We start from the raw sequence: 24,852 nt of genomic DNA on the forward strand, positions 1-24,852 counted from the left end.
TCATGTCATGAACACTGTATCACTCTAGTTTATTTCTTTGAGGACTTTCCTAAAACATATCCTGCCAAATCCAGATTTATTAACATTTAACAAAAGGAACTGCATGGTGTGGTCTGAGAGGTCACTGACTCTTGGTTTAGTAGTATAATTTTGTTCAGTAGATATTTTTGTAAACATATTATAAATGTCTGTCTGAGCAATTATCTACACCAGTCGCAAAAGTTTACAAAAGGAATTAGATTGAATGATAATGTTAACATCTGCAATAAATTCGTGGTGAAAGAGTTTAAGAAAATCTGTATTACTTCTTTGCTGTTTATGGCATACATTCACCCATCTCCCCATATGAGTCACTGATATAATGTTGTTGGCTTTCCTTCTCTTTAATGACTTCATTCTAACTTTTTACTCCTTGTCCCCTTTTCCAGCAAGTAAAAATATTCATTTATAAGACTACTGTTCTGACCATATAACATTTTCTCAGGAGACCTTGTTATACATTGCACTTCCATATATTTTGTTATTAATCATTAAATAATTGATCAATTACTGGAACCCTCCACCTGTCCAAGTTTATCTGCGTATATCTTTGTTTTTGAAACTTGTTTGTAATTTTTCTCTCCTTACTCGGAATATCTCCAGTAAGGTGAACAAGGAATAACAAAAAACTATGGTTGTAAAACAATTATAAAAATATTTATATTTGTAAAATATACATACATCAACACATTATTTTGGATCAGTCATATAACAATGAATATTGTCTTTTATATTTGATTCAAACTGCCCATTCCATATTGGTTCCCCCCTGACATTAACAAAAAATGCAATATCATTTTGTACTTCTTAACAAATATAACATATTCAAAAAATTTACAATTTTGATTCTTCTGTTGTCAGGCTACGCAACTTCTGCATCAACATTATATTGCCTTTTACTTTCAATTTTCCCTTCATGAAGGCAACCTGTGGGTTGAGTGTTCCTTTTGCCTGGAAATAGAAAAAATATTATTATATTCACGTAGTTTGGAGAAATGTAAATTTTACATACCTGCATAATTAAAGCTATAATTTTTTGTGTGGTGTCAAGATTTTTGTAAAATGTATTTATATATAAATGTGTCTTTCACAATACATTGTCTGAAATGGCATGTCTTGTATGAAAGTTTACAATAGTGAACAAGTAATAGTACATGAAAATGCTACAGTCAAGTAAGGATATCAGCTTTATTAAACACACAATAGCACAGCTTTTCCTTCTTTAAACATAGTGTCCTATGTTTAACTGACAAGTGTGGGAGAAGATATCAAAACAAGAAGCTAGATAAATGTTTAATGTGGTGCTCATATGATCAAAGATTATTCCAGTTCTCTACAGGAAATAAACAGAGCAATTAAAAACAAACACACACACACACACACACACACACACACACACACACACACACACACAGAGAGAGAGAGAGAGAGAGAGAGGTAGGTTGGTAGATTTTTTTCCTTAATCATTTCTAATAATTTGAAATGGAAAACTGTCTTTTTGTTGCCTTTCTGCGACTCAGCATCTTCGCTATATGGTGAGTTGTAACTATCTCTTTCATAACATTGTTAAATTTCTAATATCTTGAGAGATGAACACACACTGTCTAGTATTTATCAGCTTTTTTTCTGTATATATTAGTCTACTACTTCTTTGGGGATTTGTCAAACATAATTTCTTCTATTTTTATTAGAATAAATTGTACAGTATTTTTTTGCTACAAATTTCAAACCAAATAAGTCAGTCCCTAATTGGACTGGACTTATCTGTAACACTCACTTTAGCCATGCTCACTCCAACTGGACAGATACAAGACACTATAATTTCCTAACACCTTTGCCAATGAAATGATGCCTGTCATTTCCCCAACAATATCTGAATTTAAATGATTATTCTCCTTCACTCATCATAGTTTATAAAAGTTCAATATGTTAGGTTGTTCATGAGGTAGGGTAAATAACAGCTCTGTTGAATTACAATACCTGCCAGTTCTTGAACAGTAATACTAGCTGTTGATTATTACTAAACATTTGAAGCATATGGATCATGCCTGTGTTATTGCTACGTCAGCAAGATGATGATAGGATTCTGGCAACGTTGGGAAGTAGGACAGAGGTACTGAGAGACTGTGAGGTTTATCTGGGTAGCTCAGCTGGTAAGAGCAATACTTTAAAAAATTTAAGGGTCTGGCACACAGCTCTAATCTGTCAGAAAGTTTAAATTTGATATAATATTTGTACTGGGTTCATATATCATTACACTATTTTCCCCAGAAGAGCTGATAGTTTATGTTCTCGTAACTACTGAGTATTTCACATGTGATAATACAATGTGATTTAGCACAAAAAAACACATTTTGCTTACTTATATAGGGTGTACATAAAGTCCGGGAACACTTTCAATTATTTATTGCACAAGAACTAAACATTGTACAGATGTCATACATATTGAATTTAAAAGAGAAACTCTGGAGGTTTTTTTTTTACAAACATTCGATATGCGAACTATGAGTGACCCGGCAGATGTCAATACGGTAATCGAATTCTTGCCATATCCGTCCCCATGGCATTGTCGACTGCGGCAGTCACTTCCTGTATTCTCTCCCGGAGCTCTGCTACATCACTTGGTAGAGGCAGTACATACACCAGATCTTTAATGTATCCGCACAGAAAAAAGTCACAAGGAGTGAGATCTGGTGATCGGGGAGGCCAATTCATGAAACAGCTGTCCCCTTCTGTAGCATGGCCAATCCACTGATGCGGCAGCTCTGTGTTCAGGTACCCACGAACTTCACAATGAAGATGGGTTGGTTTCATAGACAGCTTCTGTCACAGGACTTTCCACACTGGCACTGGAGCCATTTTGAGTTCATCACTGGAGCCATTTCGAGTTCGTGGAATGCATGATGCACTGATTTCTTTGGACTCCTCATAAATGTCTCTCGTACATGCTCCACATCCTCTTCACTCACACTGGAACATCTGCTTCTCTTTGCCGGGAACAAGCAACCTGTTGTAACGAATTTGTTGTGCCAGTGGCAAATGGCCTTCCTTGTTGGTGGCTTCTTACCGTACTTGGTTCTAAACATCCGTTGAACAGCTGTAGCACACTTGTTTTTGTCGAACTCCAACACACAGAAAGTTCGTTCTGCACCTGAACTCACCATGTTTGTGACTAGTGCTGACTATCGGTAAATTATCAAACTATGCTGTGGCAGTATACATGAAAAAAACTTTCAGGGTTTCTCTTCGAAATGACATATGTATGATATCTGTACAATGTTTGGTTCTTGTGCAATAAATAATTGAAAGTGTTCCTGGACTTTATGTACACACTGTATTAACATTGTCTTTGTACTGTAAAAACTTATGTAGTATTTTTACGACAGATACAGGTATATAAAAACACTGTAGCAACTTTGTCATATTATGTGAGAGCTCCGCAAATTAAAATGCAAATATTAGTATAAAAACTTTCTGGGTGAACAGTAACAGATGAGGGGTGTACAATGGAATCAAGACAGGGCCACCAATGGGTTTCTAAAGGGTATGCTTAAATTGAGTTGCGAGCCAAGTAATGTAGCCCTGCTGCAGAATTTGTGCAATGGGTGAGGGAGAAGCCACGTTTTATGCCACACTATGAAATACTATTGACAATGTAATTTGTAGTTGTATGGCAGATGTAATTACAGTTGAAACATTTGTATTGACATGTGGTTTGTGAACAACTTTGTTGTGGACAACTACACCCTCAATGACACAAATAAGTAGTGCTGAGTTTCTGCATATCGTGGCACAACATATCTCTTCAATGTCCAAATGTATGCAATAAACTGTGCTGGCCATCTAAAATACTCATTTTACTACGCTATCTTTTCAAAAATACCAAACTGTTTGATCCGCACACTGTCAAATTGTATTCAGTGCCCTATCTGAGTCAATATTAAACTGATAATGATGCAAATAATAATTATGTCTTTGCCATTCACCTACTGATGCTGATCACATATTGAGTCTTATGTAAAAAATAAATGTGGGTGCAATTCATGCCTGTATTAAAATATGCAAAAGACCAATTTAAATGAACACGTATCATCCAGCATTCAGATGTGATAACATAAAACATTTGTTCAGAAATAGCCATTGCTTTTCAAACCAATTACAGTGTTAAAAATATAAACAAAAGTGGTGCTCTTTGCTTAAATAAATTCAACATCAATTACATACTTGACCAAATAAATAAAACTGCATGTAAAAGTTCCTAGTATTTTGGATTATAATTTAATGGAGGGACAATCATATTGCATTAACTTTCTTACTTTGAACAAGAGTCAGTCACAGTGAATGATAACATCACTAATTCCTTGGACAGATACACTGATGACATCACCCTTTTGATAACCATTTCTGAAGGTCCTGAAGAATTTGTGTTACTTACCATATCGACCAAATCTTGATCTTCAATGGTGATTGTACAATCAGCTTTTGTTCCTTGTGGATCTCCTTTATACAGTTTACCCTTTTTCAGATCAATAGCTGAAAACAGAAATTAAATTTTGGAGACTGTGCAATTATGTTGTGAGAAAAAAACAACAGCAATGAATAAAAGAGTGTAGAGGTATTTACAAAAGCCAACCAATTTAACTATTCAATCAATCATTAATTACCATGATTTTACAATAATCAGTGAATAATAACTTATTAATAATTAAAAATATGCACATTTGTATGTATGTAAGAGAATTGTGATGTACCCTGAAACACAAACCTCAAAAAATGACAGTGATTTTGCCTCACCTACAATTTATACTAACACAAACACACAAAACGCTTATACTGTTTCTGTGATGTGTAGTTAATGTGAATTAAAAGTAAAGGAAGTGAAATGTGATATCATGCGAAGTGTTTTGTAGATGCAACAAACTAAAATCCTGCTACATCACAGATATACTCATCTATTTGTGATGATAATGTGTGCAAGCCACAGTACAATAAGTGATGGAGGGTAATTCACATTCGTACCAATATCAGAGAATTTATATTCCATTTAATACTGAATGTGGAAAACAGGACCAACTATATGCCACTGTACATGTAAAAATCTCTCTTACATCATTCTCGTAATCTCTACAAGAGTTATACAATGGTGCCAAAAGAATTATTGCATGATCTTCCTCTAATACCAGTTCTAAAAATTTATACAGCACGGTTCCATTAGACGAATGTAATTTTGTTTGAAAGATTCCTATTTAAGTTATTCAAGCATCTCTGTTAGTTTCATATGAGCTGAACCAACCAGTTATGACCCTATCAACATATATTTGTTTGATGTTTCTCAGGATCATGTGGACAGTTCACAGACAAATGTCCCACATGGATGAGCACTGTCCTGTTGAAAAATTACACCACAAGACTGTTGCATGAGAGGTAGTTCATAAGGATGCAGGATGTCTGTGGTGTAACACTGTGCTGTAAAAATTCCCTCAGTCACTACCAGCCTCAACTTTAAGTCATACTTGATGATTCACCACACCATGACACAAGGAGTAATACTACTGTGATTCTCCAAAACATCAGAAGAATGGGACCTCTCCCCATGGTACTGCCATACTTACCAACAGTCATCAGGGTAGTACAGAACTGTGATTTGTCACTGAACACAATGTAATGCCATTCGTCAGCAATCTATGCTTTCCTGTCATGGCATCTCTTCAAAGGCAACTGTTTGTGTTGTGGTGTCTGTGGGAACCTAAGCATGGGACTATAATACCAAGTCTGGCTGGTGCTAGTCTCCAAAAAATGGTGCAGAATGTCACAGAATGTTAAAGGGAGTCCATTATTTGTTCTAAGATGGCAGGCACAGATCGGAAGGGGTTTCAATGTGCATAGTGAACAACATGGTTATCCTCCATTGTGGTAGTCAGATGTGTTTGATTGGAACCCTGACAACAAATATGTCTGACATCACACACCCATACACTCTAACATCAGGCCACTGTCACATCTGCATGCCCCACAAATCTAGATATTACACAAGTTGACCAGCCAGCCACAAGAAGACCTGCATTAAGTCTTTTTCAATTTCTGTCAGATTCTGATAACACTGTGCCACCTGAATATGCAGCATCTTCATGTTCTTCACAGCGATCATTCAACATCTGACACTGTTCACATCCCTTATATACCCAACCAGGCATGGTAACTACACTAAACACAAAAACATTAATGCACTCTGGTGGCCACAAAGAATTACAAGTTTTATCATTGAAATACCTGCCAATGGTTGTGCACGTGTACAAAGTTACTTTGACATCTGACCATATCTTTACAATGCTTTTTTTTTTTGCCAGGCAGTGTAAAAACAGATAATTCACTTACACACACACACACACACACACACACACACACACACACAATGTCCATGTGTAGAGACAGTGAAATGATGTTTACTCTGTACTCAAACTTCTGATAAAACAAAGAAATTTGATGAATGCATCTAAAATAGAACTGCAGGTAAATGTGGCTGGCTTATCAGTGGATTACAGGAGGACGAGCCAATCTCTCTGAAACACATTAAGACCTCCAGCTTAAAAACTTAGGTTGGAACCCAGACAATACACAAAATTTTATAAGTTTTGCCACACAGAGTTCAGGTCTCCACATAATTTTACTTCTGCCTTTTCAGTAATATGAGGGTTGGAACTTTAATAGTGGCAACTATTTATTTACAGTTCGTACAAAATAGATGTGTGTTTCAAAGTTTTACTGACCTTCAAAGTAGTCACCAGCATTGTGTATAACCTGTTGCCAGTGATGTGGAAGTTGTAGGATACTCTTAGCAGTGCCAGTTGTGTTGCAGGTCCTGCAGAAAGTGTCATCACTTCCATCTCTAAGCTGGTCGTAGGTTGTGTTCGAAAAATGAACAGCATAGAGACAGAAGTGATGACACTTTCTGCAGGACCTGACCGTTCATTTTGCTGCACAATGCACAAGGACATACAGTGCAAGCTGTTACTGATTTGTTTGACTGATGGGTCTGCTAAGTGCTATACCACCTACTGCACTCCCCTGACTTAAGCCCTCATGAGTTCAACTCGATTTTTAAACTGAAGGAAACACTTCACGGCATTTGCTTCAGAACTGCTACAAATTTGTCAGGCAATAGACTGCACCATTCGAACCGTTAACACAACTGGCACTGCCAAGAGTATCCTACGACTTCCACATCACTGGCAACAGGTTATAAACAATGCTGGTGACTACTTTGAAGGCCAATAAAACTTTGAAACACGTATCTATTTTATACGAGCTGTAAATAAATAGTTGCCACTATTAAAATTCCAAAACTCGTATATGAAATGCACTAAGATAAAATGTGGCTTACAACAATTTGCCTGCCACAGGCACTACACACGTGGGGGAGGTGTGGGAAGAGTGGGGTCATCCTCCTGTTAGAGTTTAAAGCTACATGTTACAGGACAGTGTCTCATTCAGAGATATGTTAACAGTTATTTCATGTTGTCAGGGTAATCAGTATGGCACATTCCACAGTAAATTAGGCAGTTTCATCGACTACAATTTACTGTCCCTCACTACCAACAAGACCTCCTCTCATGATTGCAAGGCTCTCTAACACAGAAAGGAGATGACAGCCCATAGGGGAATGGCGTCTCAGTCTGTTCACTCATTTCCACAGACTCTCACATGTTGCGATACCATGGTATCCATTAGAATGATACACCTTTACCCTGCTCTTGAAGAAGGAACAGTTTTTCTTGTACTGTTTGTATCTTATTCTTGCCTGCTTACATTTGATGGAGTGTTTGTAAGGCACTAAGGGAATCAGAGCAGATGAGAAACATTTTTACTTTGAAGATGCCTTATTTGCTCCAGTATCATCAGTTCTGAACTAAATGCCTTCCTGTGAAGGCAAATCCTGAAAATGTGGTCAGAGAAAACAACTTAACATTCAAGAGAGTGACTTGAAGTCTCAGTGTATGCTGTATTAAAATCATGGTGCTTACCTAAAACATTATCAAATACAGATCTAAAAGTTTTCCAAATATAAAACCTTGGAGTAAAACTTTGAAATGATCCCTATCAATCTCTATATGCTAATCCCAAAAGGCCTCATAACTGTCAGTATATTACCAAAAAGTTCTTGTATCAGTGAGCAAGAAATTGCACGATGTTTAGTGGTCTGTGACATAGAAACTGTTTCGTAGGTCTGTTGCACCATAATGTGCCTAATGTGAAGTTAGGGTCACTGGCCTCAACTTAGAACAGAGCTGGTCATAAAGGCCTCAGAGCACATTACATTCAGCAGTTTTATGCAAGAGTTTTACAGGTACATACAGAGTTGTGACAGACCAAAGTTGAGTGGTTGATGTTAAGGAAATAGTTGCACAGCCACAGTGAAAAATCAGCAGCAAGTAGCTAATGATATATTAATATAATCATTTGTTTAAATATCTTGGTTTTAAATGTAAATCTTTTGTGTAAAATGTGTTGTAGCTGTAGAGAAAGGGGGTAGAAACTGTGAGAATGACAATGCTGGTGTGAGCCAACAGTGAGGAAGTTACAAAGCTGCAATGGTCAATGGCAGCAGCAAAACTGGCCTCTGTACGATTCTCTGAGAGCCATCAGCTACAATTTTACTATTGTTAAAAGCTACTAACAGCACTGTTTGTTTCTTGATATTTAATAGTTTCAAAGGTTTCATATGGATTTAATGGCAGTGGTATTTATACATTGGTCCTGAGCTGATTGGCTGTTTGAGTGAGCCAATTTTATAGTGTTGGTTTAAGTCACAACAAAGAATATTGACCAAGTGCAAGTAGGACTTGCTCACAGAGGGTTCCATCATGCAAACTTGTGTGTGTGTGTGTGTGTGTGTGTGTGTGTGCAATATAGATACTGGCTAAGATATCGGTCCCAATATTCCAAGACCATATAAGAATCTCTACAGTAGTTCAACAGACTAGCCTGGACGTACGAAAAGAAGTGAACAGGGGACTTAAGTTTTTATATGAAGATGTAGAACATTTAATTAAAATTTTTTATTAACTTACTAAACATGACGACAACTTACATTTTATGATTGCATGCAGTAATGTTTGACTATCATGCTTTTGATGGATGATGAATGCAGTGTATGTTCTAACAGTAAAAATATATTATTTATTTCATGATTTTCAGATCTTTTACTTTACTTGTACTGTAAAACCTTGCTTCTTGCCAAATTGTATGATTCTGCATCAATGGGAAGTATGCTATAGGTTTTGATGAGTACCAAAATATGTAATATAAATGTCGTAATATTATTACACTCCATCCTGGATTTTCCATTGTTTGATTAACATAAATGTGCATATCTTTTGACTGCACTGACTTAGAATCTAATTTTTTTACAATACTAAGGAACCACTGACCTAACTGTGTACCATAAATTTGAACCTGATATGTCCACCTGTTCCTGAGAAAAAGGATTCTTAACAGATGGAGAGACAGATGGACAGCAAAGCAATCATATAAGGGTTCCATTTTTAAGATGGAAGCAATGAAACCCTGAAAAGGAATCAGTGCAGGGAAAGACTGTATCTTGAGTACAGTTCCAATAATCAGTAAGTACGGATAATTTATGCAGTCTTAAATGAACTTAATTCAACTAATATGGTAGTTTAAGGCTCCTGTATGAGAAAGGAAAATTACATCAACATAACCTTAAATTGTCACAGACTGATCATTTCATCCAGAGCAACTCAAATCCAAACTAACAGTGGTACACACAAGAGAGATTTTGGTTGAAAAGATCTCTGACTGATTATCAGTGTGAAGCACTTTTGCCTGTGTTGAGCCTCATCTATTGAGAGTGGTGTCTGCTAGTTGATGTGGAAAGGATTTTGATAAATTGGCTTAGGTGCTGCTGATAGACTCAGGTGCATATCTTATATTGTAGTAGAGACTACTTCTGCATCACTGGAGAATTTGAGTTGCTGAGGGCAACTTCATCCTATGATCTTAATTATTACTGAGTGAAATTCTCCACCTTTATATGTGGTCTTAAGGAACCATTACAACACAAAATGCAATGCCATTAGTCACTTGCTTCTTAAGCTAGATTGAGTTTCCATCTATTTTAGCAACCTGTAATTGGGAGACCTGAAGAGGTTGACAATTATTTCATTTTTATTAACTGGCAGGGATGAAGTGCTGGTAGTAACATTAATCATTTCTTTATCAGCAAAGTCAAGTTAGAACTGTGGATACATTGGACTCAACTGCAGTGACTGTTCTGAATTAAAAAGGAAACAAAATTACAACCTGCCTCATGGCATAAAAATATAAAATTCTGATCTTTTTACTTTGTAGTTTGACCTAATCATATGATAATAAGATTATCATAATGTGTAGTGCTTGCATCAGCTTTTCATTGCAAGGGAAATGGCAGAACGACTGGAATAATGCTACTGCATCAGATTTTGATAGAAACTGGGCAAAAGCCAGGTGGAAGCAATTTGGAAGATACAGTCAGTTTTCAATGGCAATGCTATGGGCATCACACAGATTAAAGAGTGGTACAACCAGTTTAAAGATGGCTGTGCATCGGTGGAGAGTGAGCCATACTCTGGTCTGCCATCAACATGCCAAAATGATGAGGTCCCTGCCAAAGTGAATGCTGTGGTGATGCAGTACTGTTGTATGACTGTCAGAGACACTGCAGAAGAGGTGGACATCACACATTCCATTGTGACCAAAGATTTGACCCTGAAGAGAGTGTCGGCAGAATTCATGCTGAAGCTGCTGAGTGAGCAAAAGCAACTTTCTGTTGAAGTGTCACAGGACATGCTGGACTCCATAAACAGTGTTATTGACTTTGTGAGCACCATAATCACTGATGATGAGAACTAGCTGTACGAGTATGACCCAGAAACCAAATCCCAATCATCACAGTGGAAGCATTCCTTGTCACCAAGACCAAAGAAGGCCTGCCAAGTGCACAGCAATATCAAAGTGACTGCTTTCTTTCACTCCTACAGTGTGGTACACCCTGAGTATGCACCACAGCGTCAAACAGGCACCAAAGACTACTACAGGGATGTCCTCTGTCACCTACATGATGCTGTGCGGTGCAAGTGACGGGACGTGAAGTCAACAAGAAATTTGTGCCTCCATCACGACAATGCTCCAGCACATTAGTCATACTTGATTCAGACTTCTTTGGTGAAAAACCAGATTCCTGTGCTTCAACAGGCTCCTGACTATCCTAGGTAAGCCCTGTGACTTCTGTCTGTTACCCAAACTCATGAGGCCATTGAAAGAAACACTATTTCAGACAAGAGAGGACATTATGACAGCAAAGACAGCTGTGCTAAACTCCATTCTGAAAAAAGCTTTTTCAGCATGCTTCCAACAATTGTGGCACCACTGAGAGAAGTGTGTGGAGTCCCAAGGGCACTACTTTGATGGCAATTGTGTGTCCAATGCTCCAGGTAAGCCAGTTTTCCTTCCACCCTGGCCAAAGCTCGTTTAGACCTGGTATATATAGTAACTAACCACAACAAGTCATAGATTACTAGTTGCTTGCCATAATTATGACCAATGTGATTTCCTTTTTATGTGCAACATATTGAAATTTTATGCATGTAAGATAATTTTTTTAATATGTGAATGTAAGTGATGTGAATAATTAGGCAAGCTTAAGCATTCTTACATAAAAGATAATTGAATGGTCACATGTTATGACCAACTGACTAATACATATGACAGCTTATAGTTACAGCCTAATTGTATATTGTCACAAGGGAACATCTAAAATAAGAAGTGACAAGGCATATTTTGAGGCAGTACATACTATGCCCTAAAACACACATCCAAGAAAAGGCACACTGTTATAAATTCAAGCTTTTTTTAATACATTTGTGTAATACGTTCATTCTGAAATGAAATTTGTTAGCAAATGTCTCGTCCCCCTTTCCCATCTCACTGTTACAGCAAAATCTCCCAAATTATTGACAGTGGACAAGTGGACCAACAATTAATGTTCTTTCATATTGTAACACTTTTGTCATTTTCAGGTGTTCAATTTTTAATTGTTAAAAACTACTGACACAACATTTGCAAGAAAGTAAGTCACTCATTTTATGTCACACATTAGAGTCTAAATGTACTTGTATAGACAAATGGGGTAACTGACATCATTCTGTGTGTTTTTACTGTAACAGAATGCTTTACTTTGGCATTTTTAATTATAGTACAAAAAAGTAAGAATCCAACTTACTCCATGATGCAGCTTCTTGGCCATTTTGTGTTATTTTGTACAAAAACACACCGTTGATTTTCTTTGCTTTATCCAAATTTGCCATCATTCTTTTTTCAATTTCATCAAATACCTCTTCAGATTTCAGGGCTTTAGCTGAGACACGATTCGGGTAAACATTTTGGGTCTCCACAAGGTCGATATAGGCGCCTAGAATAGAAGAATTTAATCAGAAATTGTGACATACCTTTCATACATCAGACGAATTGTATGTTTTTGGTATTCTAACAAAATACTTCTAGACGCTCCAGCTAAATTACTGTTTACTTATATATGATAAGTTTACAAACTTAGAATTACGCTAAGATCTTTGCAGTGTTCACTTCAATCAATCATAAAAGAATACTTAGAATGTTTCAACTCATTCATTCATTCATCATGTTCCATAAAACCATCATGAAGGAGAGCATTCGCTGATGGGGAACTGATCAAATTGTACGGTAATTGGCAGAACCAGACACTGTTTTGTAAGGAGTATTAACAACAAATTGCAACTACTGCTAATCTATTACTAAAGCCTCCATAATGTGAACATTTGTGTTTACTGAAATTTACATCGCCGATTTCAAATATTTTGATAAATTATGGAGGATGTGGCTAATCATCTACCCTTATACTTAAGTTTAGGATATTTGGGAATTTTCAATTTTCTGCTTTATGTCTACAGGTAATCTACTAAAAACCTTTAGACCAGAGTACAAAACTTCTCTCTGAACCCTGTTGTTGTTGTTGTTGTGGTCTTCAGTCCCGAGACTGGTTTGATGCAGCTCTCCATGCTACTCTATCCTGTGCAAGCTTCCTCATCTCCCAGTACCTACTGCAACCTACATCCTTCTGAATCTGCTTAGTATATTCATCTCTTGGTCTCCCCCTACGATTTTTACCCTCCACGCTGCCCTCCAATACTAAATTGGTGATCCCTTGATGCCTCAGAACATGTCCGACCAACCGATCCCTTCTTCTGGTCAAGTTGTGCCACAAACTTCTCTTCTCCCCAATCCTATTCAATACTTCCTCATTAGTTATGTGATCTACCCATCTAATCTTCAGCATTCTTCTGTAGCACCACATTTCGAAAGCTTCTATTCTCTTCTTGTCCAAACTATTTACCGTCCATGTTTCACTTCCATACATGGCTACACTCCATACAAATACTTTCAGGAACGACTTCCTGACACTTAAATCTATACTCGATGTTAACAAATTTCTCTTCTTCAGAAACGCTTTCCTTGCCATTGCCAATCTACATTTTATATCCTCTCTACTTCGACCATCATCAGTTATTTTGCTCCCCAAATAGCAAAACTCCTTTACTACTTTAAGTGTCTCATTTCCTAATCTAATACCCTCAACATCACCCGACTAAATTCGACTACATTCCATTATCCTCATTTTGCTTTTGTTGATGTTCATCTTATATCCTCCCTTCAAGACACCATCCATTCCGTTCAACTGCTCTTCCAAGTCCTTTGCTGTCTCTGACAGAATTACAATGTCATCGGCGAACCTCAAAGTTTTTATTTCTTCTCCATGGATTTTAATACCTACACCGAATTTTTCTTTTTTTTCCTTTACTGCTTGCTCAATATACAGATTGAATAACATCGGGGAGAGGCTACAGCCCTGTCTTACTCCCTTCCCCACCACTGCTTCCTTTTCATGTCCCTCGACTCTTATAACTGCCATCTGGTTTCTGTACAAATTGTAAATAGCCTTTCGCTCCCTGTATTTTACTGCTGCCACCTTTAGAATTTGAAAGAGAGTATTCCAGTCAACATTGTCAAAAGCTTTCTTTAAGTCTACAAATGCTAGAAATGTAGGTTTGCCTTTCCTTAATCTTTCTTCCAAGATAAGTCGTAAGGTCAGTATTGCCTCACGTGTTCCAGTATTTCTACGGAATCCAAACTGATCTTCCCCGAGGTCGGCTTCTACTAGTTTTCCCATTCGTCTGTAAAGAATTCGTGTTAGTATTTTGCAGCTGTTGCTTATTAAACTGATTGTTCGGTAATTTTCACATCTGTCAACACCTGCTTTCTTTGGAATTGGAATTATCATATTCTTCTTGAAGTCTGAGGGTATTTCGCCTGTTTCATACATCTTGCTCACCAGATGGTAGAGTTTTGTCAGGACTGGCTCTCCCAAGGCCGAAAGTAGTTCCAATGGAATGTTGTCTACTCCGGGGGCCTTGTTTTGACTCAGGTCTTTCAGTGCTCTGTCTATCTTACCCCTAGTGAGATAAGCCTCTACATCCTTACATTTGTCCTCTAGCCATCCCTGCTTAGCCATTTTGCACTTCCTGTCGATCTCATTTTTGAGATGTTTGTATTCCTTTTTGCCTGCTTCATTTACTGCATTTTTATATTTTCTCTGAACCCTAGATGGTCTATATAGAAATTATTTTTACTTGTAGTGTTGTGGTTGTGAATTGCAGTGTTCATCACAAACACCCTCTTATTATTAAATTATAATGTAACATAATTTATTAAATTATACAAATTACATAAAATTCTTCCAGTTGTTTGACTGCACCAGGTACCTAATTACTTCGGTGTTGGGAACCTTATGAAAATCACATTGTCTCAGATTCAGCACAATTTTATTGGAACTGACTCTCCATGTACACAATTCTCTTGTCCATAAATTAGCTTATGAAGTCAGAGACAGTGCAAATAAAAGGGACTGGAGGGAGCTGCTAGTTTGAAGGGTTAGCTAATAATAGGTTGCATGTTATGTTGCATAGCACCTAGTCAAGAAATTTGTCATCAAACCTGCCAAACAATACAAGAATTTGCAAGAAACATTTTGAAAAATGGTACTAAATATAAATGCATTGATCAAAACTGTGACTGACAGGTACATATTACATCTAATTTGAGTTATGCTGTTATGTCAAATTCTTAAGTTTACCTTTCTTTATGCTGTCTTCTGATGCCAACAGGATCTGTGACTTGACCATTTCTTATGCTACTTGGCATTAAGAAATGAATGAATGATTGTGTTTGACATCAAGTAATGAAAGGCTTTAGTTTGAATGTTATAATGCAGCCTTACCTGAAATTACTGGACTTCCTGTTTCAACAACAGAAGTTTCAAAGAAAATACGATTTCCTTGTTGCCACATATCTGTTCGCAGTGTCTGACCAGGAATAACAGGCTTTGAAAAACGAGCCTGCAAGAAAGAAAATCAATTGTACACCTCTAAGATATTTTAAAATCAAACAATGAAAAATTCAGGATGGAATAATGACAATATCATGAAAAAGATAGATTGCTACTCACTATATAGCAGAGATGTTAGGTCGCAGATAGGCACGACAAAAAGAGTGTTACACAAGCAAGCTGTCAGCCAAAAGACTTTCTTCGAAATTAAACAAAACACACACACACACACACACACACACACACACACACACACACACACACACACACACACACACATGTTCACCCAAATGCAACTCACAGACATGATCACTGACTCTCGCTGGCGAGGCCAGATATGTTATTTATTCAAAATATTACACTGATAATTACAATTTGAAATGTGGTCACTAAAACAATAAACATTAAATGAAACAACAAGTTCACTGTTACCAGTCACCGTTTTATTTATTTCCAAGAACGCGTTTCGAAGGTTTAAACCTCCATCATCGGGTGGATTTACATTAGTAAGTATTACATTTGTGTGTGTGTTGTGTTGCGATTTTTGGAGGAACTTGTGGCACTGCCTAGTGGAGAAACAAGACACTATTTCAGAATACGGTTTAGGATTACTTTTGACAAAAATTAAACTGATGTCTAATGGTAAACAGTAAGTAAGTAAACGAGAGTACCTTCAGTGGTCACAGGTTCCTTCTGCTGTCGTAACACATCACACTTATACTGCCATATTTGTAAACAAATATGGCGTCTGGAACCAGCTGGGTGCAAGGTTCGTATAGCAGAAGAGAAGACATGATCGCAAAGTGCAAAGAATATACATTGTAACAACATTATTGGAGAATAATTGTTTTAAGCATTTGGCGGTGTTTGTTTTGAGGTGTCACATATATGTGTGTGTACTTCAGGTGGTATATAAATCCAATTCTGACAAGTTAAAACAGCTAAACATTCGTACTCGTTTATACAATCAGGTGAAATGTTAAAATGGCTTAAACTTCATACTTGTTGATAACAATTAGGTGAAATGTTACAGACTTTAATTACAAGGATCATATTGACTATAACAGTAAAATCATACATACATTGCACTCTTTGGTTGGGATTAATAAACAGATGTGAAGTGAGGGGCTGGAGGCAGAAGGAGAGGTAAGGAGAGGGAAAAATGTGTGTGTGTGTGTGTGTGTGTGTGTGTGTGTGTGTGTGTGTGTGTGTGTGTGTGTGTGTGTGTGTGTGAAAGAGAGAGAGAGAGAGAAAGGGAGGGAAGAGTGATTATATGAGAGCAAACATTTACATGGCAAGGGGTCTTAAGATTGCATGTTGCATATATTAGCTGCCTAAAGGTTGGGGTAATACATTGGTCAGTGCTATAAAATATGCAGATAGATATACATTTGTGCCAGTAGTTGTAATGGACTTGTAATGGACAGAACAACATACATAGAAAAAACTTTATACTTCTTCCAAACCAGCAACATAACTGAAATACATAAAGATCCAACAGCCAGAATACAAAAGGAGATTAAACACATTTCAAACAACATTAACTTCCTACTCACCATCCAAGAAGCAAGAAACATTGTAACAATGAGCCCACAAGCACCTTGCCTTAGATCACAACCAAAGATCCACAAAAATGGGAACCCCATCAGGCCCATAGTGAACTGTAGGAACAGCCCAACATTCAAGCTCAATAAAATACTCTTCAGAATTCTCAAACTAGCATACACATTCAATAATGAGAGAACACTTAAAAACACAACAGAATTCACACAATATGTCAAAAACATACAAGTACCTGATGGAGCCACACTTGCCTCATTTGACATACAAAACCTATATTCCTCTGTGCCAATAGATCCCACACTACAGATAATTAATGCCAACCTACATAAACACAAAAAAATCCCTTCAACTCACATTAATGAACTAATGGACCTGCTTGAATTCACACTTTCACACAACTATTTTAAATTTAACAATAAAATCTACAAACAAACAGATGGTCTGGCAATGGGCTCAAATCTTTCCGGATTGCTAGCAGAAATATTTATAAGTAACCTAGAAGACAAAATCCTGAATTCCAATCACCACCTCCGCAAAAATATCATCTACTACTACAGATATGTAGATGATACCATCATTTTAATTAAAGGCAACATCAGTGAGTTGAATCAGTTTTTCAACAACTCCCATGAAAACATAAAATTCACAGTTGAACACCAAAAAGATGACAGTATAAATTTCCTAGACCTTACCATTAGAATAAAGAATAAGAGACATCAGTTTGAAATTTATCGGAAGCCTACCACAACACATACCACAATTCACAACTCCTCTTGCCACCCCGCAGCACACAAAATGGCAGCATTCCAGTACATGATTAATAGAGCTATCCAACTACCACTCTCAGAAGATAAATGTGACCAAGAAATTGAAATAATAAAACAAACAGCTATTGAAAATGGTTATAACAGCTCCATAGTGGACACCCTAAAACACTCAATAATGGCAAAGGAATCACAACACAAAAAACAAAAAGAAAATAACATCTTCCATACAATCCCCATTCTGGGTAACATTTCATACCAGATTGCCAATGCCTTCAAATGAAAAGGCATAAGCATATCCTTTACAACTGACAACAGGATTGGACAGAAGTTACCCCACAACATCGGCACACGAAACCCACTTCATCACACAGGTGTGTACAAAATTGAATGTTTGGACTGTGACCGCTTCTACATAGGTCAGACAGGCAGATCATTTGAGATTAGGTTCAAGGAACACATGGCAGCACTAAAAAACAAAAAATATCACACATCAGCAATAGCTACCCACCTGCATGAAACAAAACACGATGTTAACAACACAAGTATTAGCATCCTACAGATCCAACCAAAAGGCAGAAAACTAGACATCCTTGAAACACTCCAAATATACAAACATCAAATGAAACAACCAGAGTCCATCTTAAATGACAAAAATGACAATATTTACAATAGTATCATCTCCGTTTTCAACAACTGCCCACACTCTTAAAAATGCACACACACACACACACACACACACACACACACACACACATTTTTCCCTCTCCTTACCTCTCCTTCTGCCTCCAGCCCCTCACTTCACATCTGTTTATTAATCCCAACCAAAGAGTGTAATGTATGTATGATTTTACTGTTATAGCCAATATGATCCTTGTAATTGAAGTCTGTAACATTTCACCTAATTGTTATCAACAAGTATGAAGTTTAAGCCATTTTAACATTTCACCTGATTGTATAAACGAGTGCGAATGTTTAGCTGTTTTAACTTGTCAGAATTGGATTTATATACCACCTGAAGTACACACACATATATGTGACACCTCAAAACAAACACCGCCAAATGCTTAAAACAATTATTCTCCAATAATGTTGTTACAATGTATATTCTTTGCACTTTGCGATCATGTCTTCTCTTCTGCTATACGAACCTTGCACCCAGCTGGTTCCAGATGCCATATTTGTTTACAAATATGGCAGTATAAGTGTGATGTGTTACGACAGCAGAAGGAACCTGTGACCACTGAAGGTACTCTCATTTACTTACTTACTATTTACCATTAGACATCAGTTTAATTTTTGTCAAAAGTAATCCTAAACCGTATTCTGAAATAGTGTCTTGTTTCTCCACTAGGCAGTGCCCCAAGTTCCTCCAAAAATCATAACACAACACACACACAAATGTAATACTTACTAATGTAAATCCACCCGATGATGGAGGTTTAAACCTTCGAAACGCGTTGTGGAAATAAATAAAACGGTGACTGGTAACAGTGAACTTGTTGTTTCATTTAATGTCAGTAACAGTCACGGTAAAGCCTAACCTAAAAATGTTCGCATTTAAAACAATAAACTGTAAAAGTCTTCAGTGGCATGATATATATACACTAACATTGAGTCTGAACAGTTTTTCATAACAAAATATTCACTTGTTGGTGGAAATTGAGTTGTAATTACAATAACAAGACAATACTGTCATTCCATAAACAAATGATTAGAAGAGAAACACTATTTTCAATCTGGTAATATGACCAAATTAAACAACATATACATACACATTCATGCAAATGCAACTCACAGATATGACCACTGTCTCTGGCCACCGAGGCACCAATTATAATAGAATAAAGTAAAGTTGCAGTTTCTGTATATTCTAAAATTCCTTAGCAAACGACCATGAAAGAAATGCAAATAAGCTGAAAAAACACGAACTCTTCAAAGAAAGTGTGCTTGTTCTTTTCCTCAGATGGAGTTGCACTGCCAGGACAGTGCAGCCATGCATGTTGTTGCTGTTGTTGTTGTTGTTCTGAAGGGGCACATAGTACAAAAGCTCAGTGTTGTTTATGCGTCTGCTAACAACTCAATGGCTCAACTATATGGCAAGTACTTACTTCTTCCATTAAACAATAAGAAAAGATGCAAATAGTGATTAGAGTAGGCCTCCTATTATTAATTTTCAAAATGTATGATGAGGAGAAACAACATTATGAATCTCTGAATCACAATTTTATTTGAGTCTCAGATAAGGTTATCTGGTTGCAATTCCCTATGTGATTAAATATTTCTTACCATCAACAAAGGTATTGCTGTAGGCAATAGTGCCTGGAGATGAAGATAAAAAAGGAATTTTTGTTAGCTGTGTTCATGCTAATGTATTTGTACAACAAAATTACTTTACTGATTCTATTACAATTACTACATGACGTGCCAGGTTATGTTGTTTGTTGCTTTTGTTATTGTTGTTGTTGTTGTTGTTGCTGCTGCTGCTGCCGCTGCTGCTGCTGCTGCAGGCATGAGGCCTAGGATTCATATGAAGTAGTTCCCAAGTCTTTTCAGTTGCCAGTTATCCTTTTCATTTCACTATAACTTCTGCACCTGCCTTACATACTCATATCGAGGTGCATTCTGTAATTCTTTTCTTCTACCATCCATTCACTTACAGCTTTCAGCAACGACTCATTTCGTAATACGTTCTCAACCAGTCTCTCTCATTCATTATGGTCTCAAAGAAAATATTTGCAGGATATCTTCATTCCTTACATGACCAATCCAACTGGTTATCAACAGTATTTATTAACACAATACGCCACAGGTTCAATAGCCCTGCCAACGGGTGACATCAGTCTCAGCTCAGAGGCACTACAGCTCACAACTGATAATCACCACCAGTGGCGTGTGTGGCATGTCACATGGTCTGAGCCACTCACAGCAGTGGGGCCAGGCAGGCAACTTTGATTTAGTCTAGTACAGTCCACTGCATGAGCTACTATCAATCATGCTGTTCTGCTTGTTGGCTTTTGACTGTGTTGTACCTGGAGTTTATTGTTCCCATTGTTTCCTTTCAATCAGCATTCTTCTCTCGACAAATTTGGCTTTGCTTACAGACTATGCATTCTTATTCCAGGCAGGCAGAAAAACAGGCTTCCAACTTTTTTCATTTCTGTCTTCTCTACTGTCCACATTTCATGCTCATACAGAGTCATGCTACAAAAATAGCTTTTATGAATCTTTTCCTGGTCGCAAGGATTATATTTTTTTGTTAGCACCAGTTTGTTTTTAAGGACAGTTTTTTTGCCTTGTGCAATACTTGTTACCATGACTTTCTTGTATCTTCTTTCTTTACCTCCTTAATTTCCAACACAGCAAAATCCATCTATTCCTCCAATTGTCACTTGTCCATTTAGCTATCCAGTGTGTCCACCTGCTGTGCACAGCATTACCTAAATTTCCTTTATGTGCATATTATAGTGATCAGTTAGAGCACACTTAACTCCATTAAGCACCAAATCTATTTCTAATCACTTTTGATCAACACGATGTTGTGATTATTTCTGCCCTTGACAAAACAAACCTCACATCAAGATACTCCTTAACCTCCCTCCCTCTCTCTCTCTCTCTCTCTCTCTCTCTCTCTCTCTCCAAGCATCAAGCCCGACATTGCGGGGTCCACTGTTATGGTTAAACAGAAGTGGCATGTTAATTTTAAGGGGTGGCCGGATGCCCTTCCTGTCACGGCCCCGTAGCCCCCGGGACGGAATAAGTGTACCCCAGTTGTCGGCGTCTAGTGTAAGCCATGCAATAGTGTGAATGTTTTCAAATGTCTGCAAGTTGTGTAACTGAGGCAGAATGTGGGGACAAGCCTGGTATTCATATCGAGCGGGATGTGGAAAACCGCCTAAATATCACCTCCAGGCTGGCCGGCACACCGGCCCTCATCAGTCCGCTGGGTGGATTTGATCCGGGGCCGGTGAGCCTACCCGACTCCAGGAAGCAGCGCGTTAGCGCTCTCGGCTACCCTGGCGGGTACTTCTCTACCTCCCTCACTATCTCATCAATATATAAAATAAGCATCAGTGCTGACAGACAGTGAGCAGCCCAACAGTACATATGCCTTTCCTAAATTTGCCATCTTGTGTCATTCTACCAGTACTGACTACTCCAGCCAGCTTCCTCCTTTACAACAGGTATGTCTCTCTCTCAGCCTGGGTCTGAGTGATCTGCCCCTCCTTTCTAATTTTTCGCAACCTCCCCTCTTTTCTCCCTGATTAAGGAATTGGCTTTTCTGAAGTTGTTTCCCCTGTTATACGTCTACTGGCAACACTTACAAATTCACCTCCTGAAGGTAAGGCCAGCCATGCTGTCTCCTCGTAATTTTAGTTTTCTCATGCCAATTTTCCTTTTGATACAATTATTTCTGCAATTCATACCACACTTCCCAAAAACAGAAAAAGAACGTTATTCAGTTCCAAATCATAAAAAGTCTTCTCCAAACTGCAACGTACATTTTCTTTACTCACCCACATCATTTATTATTAACTCCAGTGTTAAAACTGTTCTTGAGTGCCCTACTCCTCCTAAACCAAAGAAGCTGATTCTCAGTTTTCAGTTTTACCTTCTGTTCTTCAATAAAGCACTCTCATGAGTGATATCAGTGTTGGGACAACTGTCCCAATGCAACACAAGGCATAAAATTTCTGAGGCTGCATTGTGAATGAGTTCTGAACATATGGCTTGATATCCTTGTCTGCAATGAATTGTTTGCCTCTTACAGTCTTCTTTAAATCACCAAAAATAGCACAACTGCAGGGAGAGAGGTACAGACTACATGCAGGATAACAGATGACCTTCCATTTTAATGTTGCAAGAGCTCCTTGACTATATTTGCTGTATGGAACCTTGCATCGCCATGGAGCTGGACGACTCCATAGGTGAGCTGCCCTTATCACTTTGGTTTGATTGACATGAGAAGGATGGCCACGGTTTGAGAGTGTTGATGCACATTCATTGTTCTCTCTTGCTACAGGAAGTTTTAAGAAGTGCGCCTTTTTGGTAAAGAAGTTGGTGAGAATAATCTTTCTCCCACTTGTGCACACAGCCTTGGACTTTTTGGGTGGCAGTGGCCCTGCAGGCTTCCACTGGAGACTGTTGTTGTGACTGTGGTTCATGAAACATGATAAGAATTTGTCCCCCCCCCCCCCTCCTCTTGGCAAAGTACTGCAGATGTTAAAGAGAGAGTCACATTCGAGATGCTTCTTGTACGGATTTTTCATTTGTCCTTAATGACTGTGTGAAAACTTCAAACACTCAATCCAATCTCTGTGGAAGTGGCTGCTACTGTACTCATCAGTCTTGAATAATGAAGATGTTCACCTGCTGGACAATAATTATAACGTGGTATGGTGTTCCAGACAATGCATCATCGGTCATCAACACCCTACCTTCCCTGAAACGCTTGTGCTACAGGCCATGCAACAGAACATGAAGTGCTCTCTGTACACTTGTGCCTTTCTTCAATTAATTTCCATTCCCTTGCACTCTCCGCTGTTAGGGAACACATTACACCACTTTTCCCTTTCTCTGAAGCTTCCATTTCACTGATTTCAGCATGATAGGGTGCAGTGGACGGTTCACATGTGCACATGCTCACTCCGACATCAAGTGGGTGTGCGCCTGAGTCACTCTAGCAGCGAGTTTGGAATCACTGTGCTCTGCTCTTACAGGAACTGCACCTTCTTCAAAATGCAGTGACATTATGGCTTTCACATTTTACAGCCTCTGGCTTACTTCTTTTTGAATGCTTCTTATACTAAATTGATTCTGCAGTAACTTTCACACGATTATTAAAAAATGAATACAACCAATTGAAGTGAATTCTACTATGAATTAAATACCCTGATTGCCTGTTGGCATCACAAGCAAGTGACATGATACAGAAAGCAATACATACAGAGCAGAGATGAACAGGGAATCTTTCTAGTGAATGGGGAATGCAGTACAGGACCACAAATGGCACAATCCACCAGCAAAAGCAACCTTGACAAAGAACAAATTGGTGTGGCTTGGACGTGGGAACGAGCAATTTCAAAATGTCAAAACTGATCGGCTGTATGCTTGCTACTGTCATGAGCCTCTAAGAAGAGTTGTTAAAGGATGGTGAAACGATGGGTAGGTGACAACTACACCTCATCACAGCATCACTCAGTTTGTACAGCAGGACAGGCAGATCTGATGATGGAGTACGATGCTGGCGCATGCACAAGTGTTTTGGAGTGACCATTCAGCAAACATTGTTGGAGCACAGGGCTCTGGAGTAGATAACACCTACACTTCTTACGGTGATCCAACAACATCATCAATTATTATTCCAGTGGGCTTAAGCTCATTGAGATTGCATCATGAATCAATGGAAATGTGTCACGTAGTCAGATTAATCACATTTCTTGTCACACTTGGTTGATGGTTGTGTCCGGATATGATGTCATCCAAGTGAATGGCTCTCGAAACATACATCACGCCATGGACGCGGGTTGGTGTGGTCAGTATTACACCATGGGGGACATTCATCTGATCTTCCATGAGACGTTTAGTAATAATCAAAGCACCAAGACAGTTACGGTCTATGTGAACATTACTGAGGACCATTTGCACCACTTCATGCTTGATGTCTTTCCCTGGTGGAGATGGCCAACTGTCTCAATCACAAGACCAGACTTATGCGTCATTAGTTTGAGGAGCACAAAGGTGAAATCATGTTGATGTATTGCCCACCAAATTTGCCTGATCTGAACCCAATGTAACACATTTGGGATGCTAACACATGCCAGCTCCGTGCCCACAAACCCCTGGTCCATAATTTATGGGACCTGTGTGACGTGTGCAAAGACACCGGGTATATCATACCTACAGAAACCTACCAAGGACTTGTCAAATTGTATTGCACTCCAAAGGTGGACTGGCATGCTATTATGAAGATGGCCATACTGTTTTGGCTTGTCAATGTATATCCCAGTA

General features: G+C 38.1%; 1 protein-coding gene across 2 annotated transcripts in view; it reads right to left on the reverse strand.

Annotated features, from left to right (window-relative positions):
- Nucleotides 1–669: 669 nt before the first annotated feature.
- The window catches only part of LOC126191104 (peroxisomal multifunctional enzyme type 2), a 119,467-nt gene continuing 95,284 nt past the window's right edge, over nt 670–24,852 (reverse strand). For both annotated transcript variants that reach the window (XM_049931843.1, XM_049931842.1), the window contains 4 exons: nt 15,407–15,524; nt 12,317–12,505; nt 4,475–4,572; nt 670–990 (listed from right to left, as the gene is read on the reverse strand). In XM_049931843.1, coding sequence (XP_049787800.1) covers nt 874–990; nt 4,475–4,572; nt 12,317–12,505; nt 15,407–15,524 — 522 coding nt within the window. In that variant the 3' untranslated portion in view covers nt 670–873. The remainder of the gene's footprint in view (nt 991–4,474; nt 4,573–12,316; nt 12,506–15,406; nt 15,525–24,852) is intronic.

The sequence above is a fragment of the Schistocerca cancellata genome, chromosome 6, assembly GCF_023864275.1.
Source record: "Schistocerca cancellata isolate TAMUIC-IGC-003103 chromosome 6, iqSchCanc2.1, whole genome shotgun sequence".
NCBI lineage: Eukaryota > Metazoa > Arthropoda > Insecta > Orthoptera > Acrididae > Schistocerca > Schistocerca cancellata.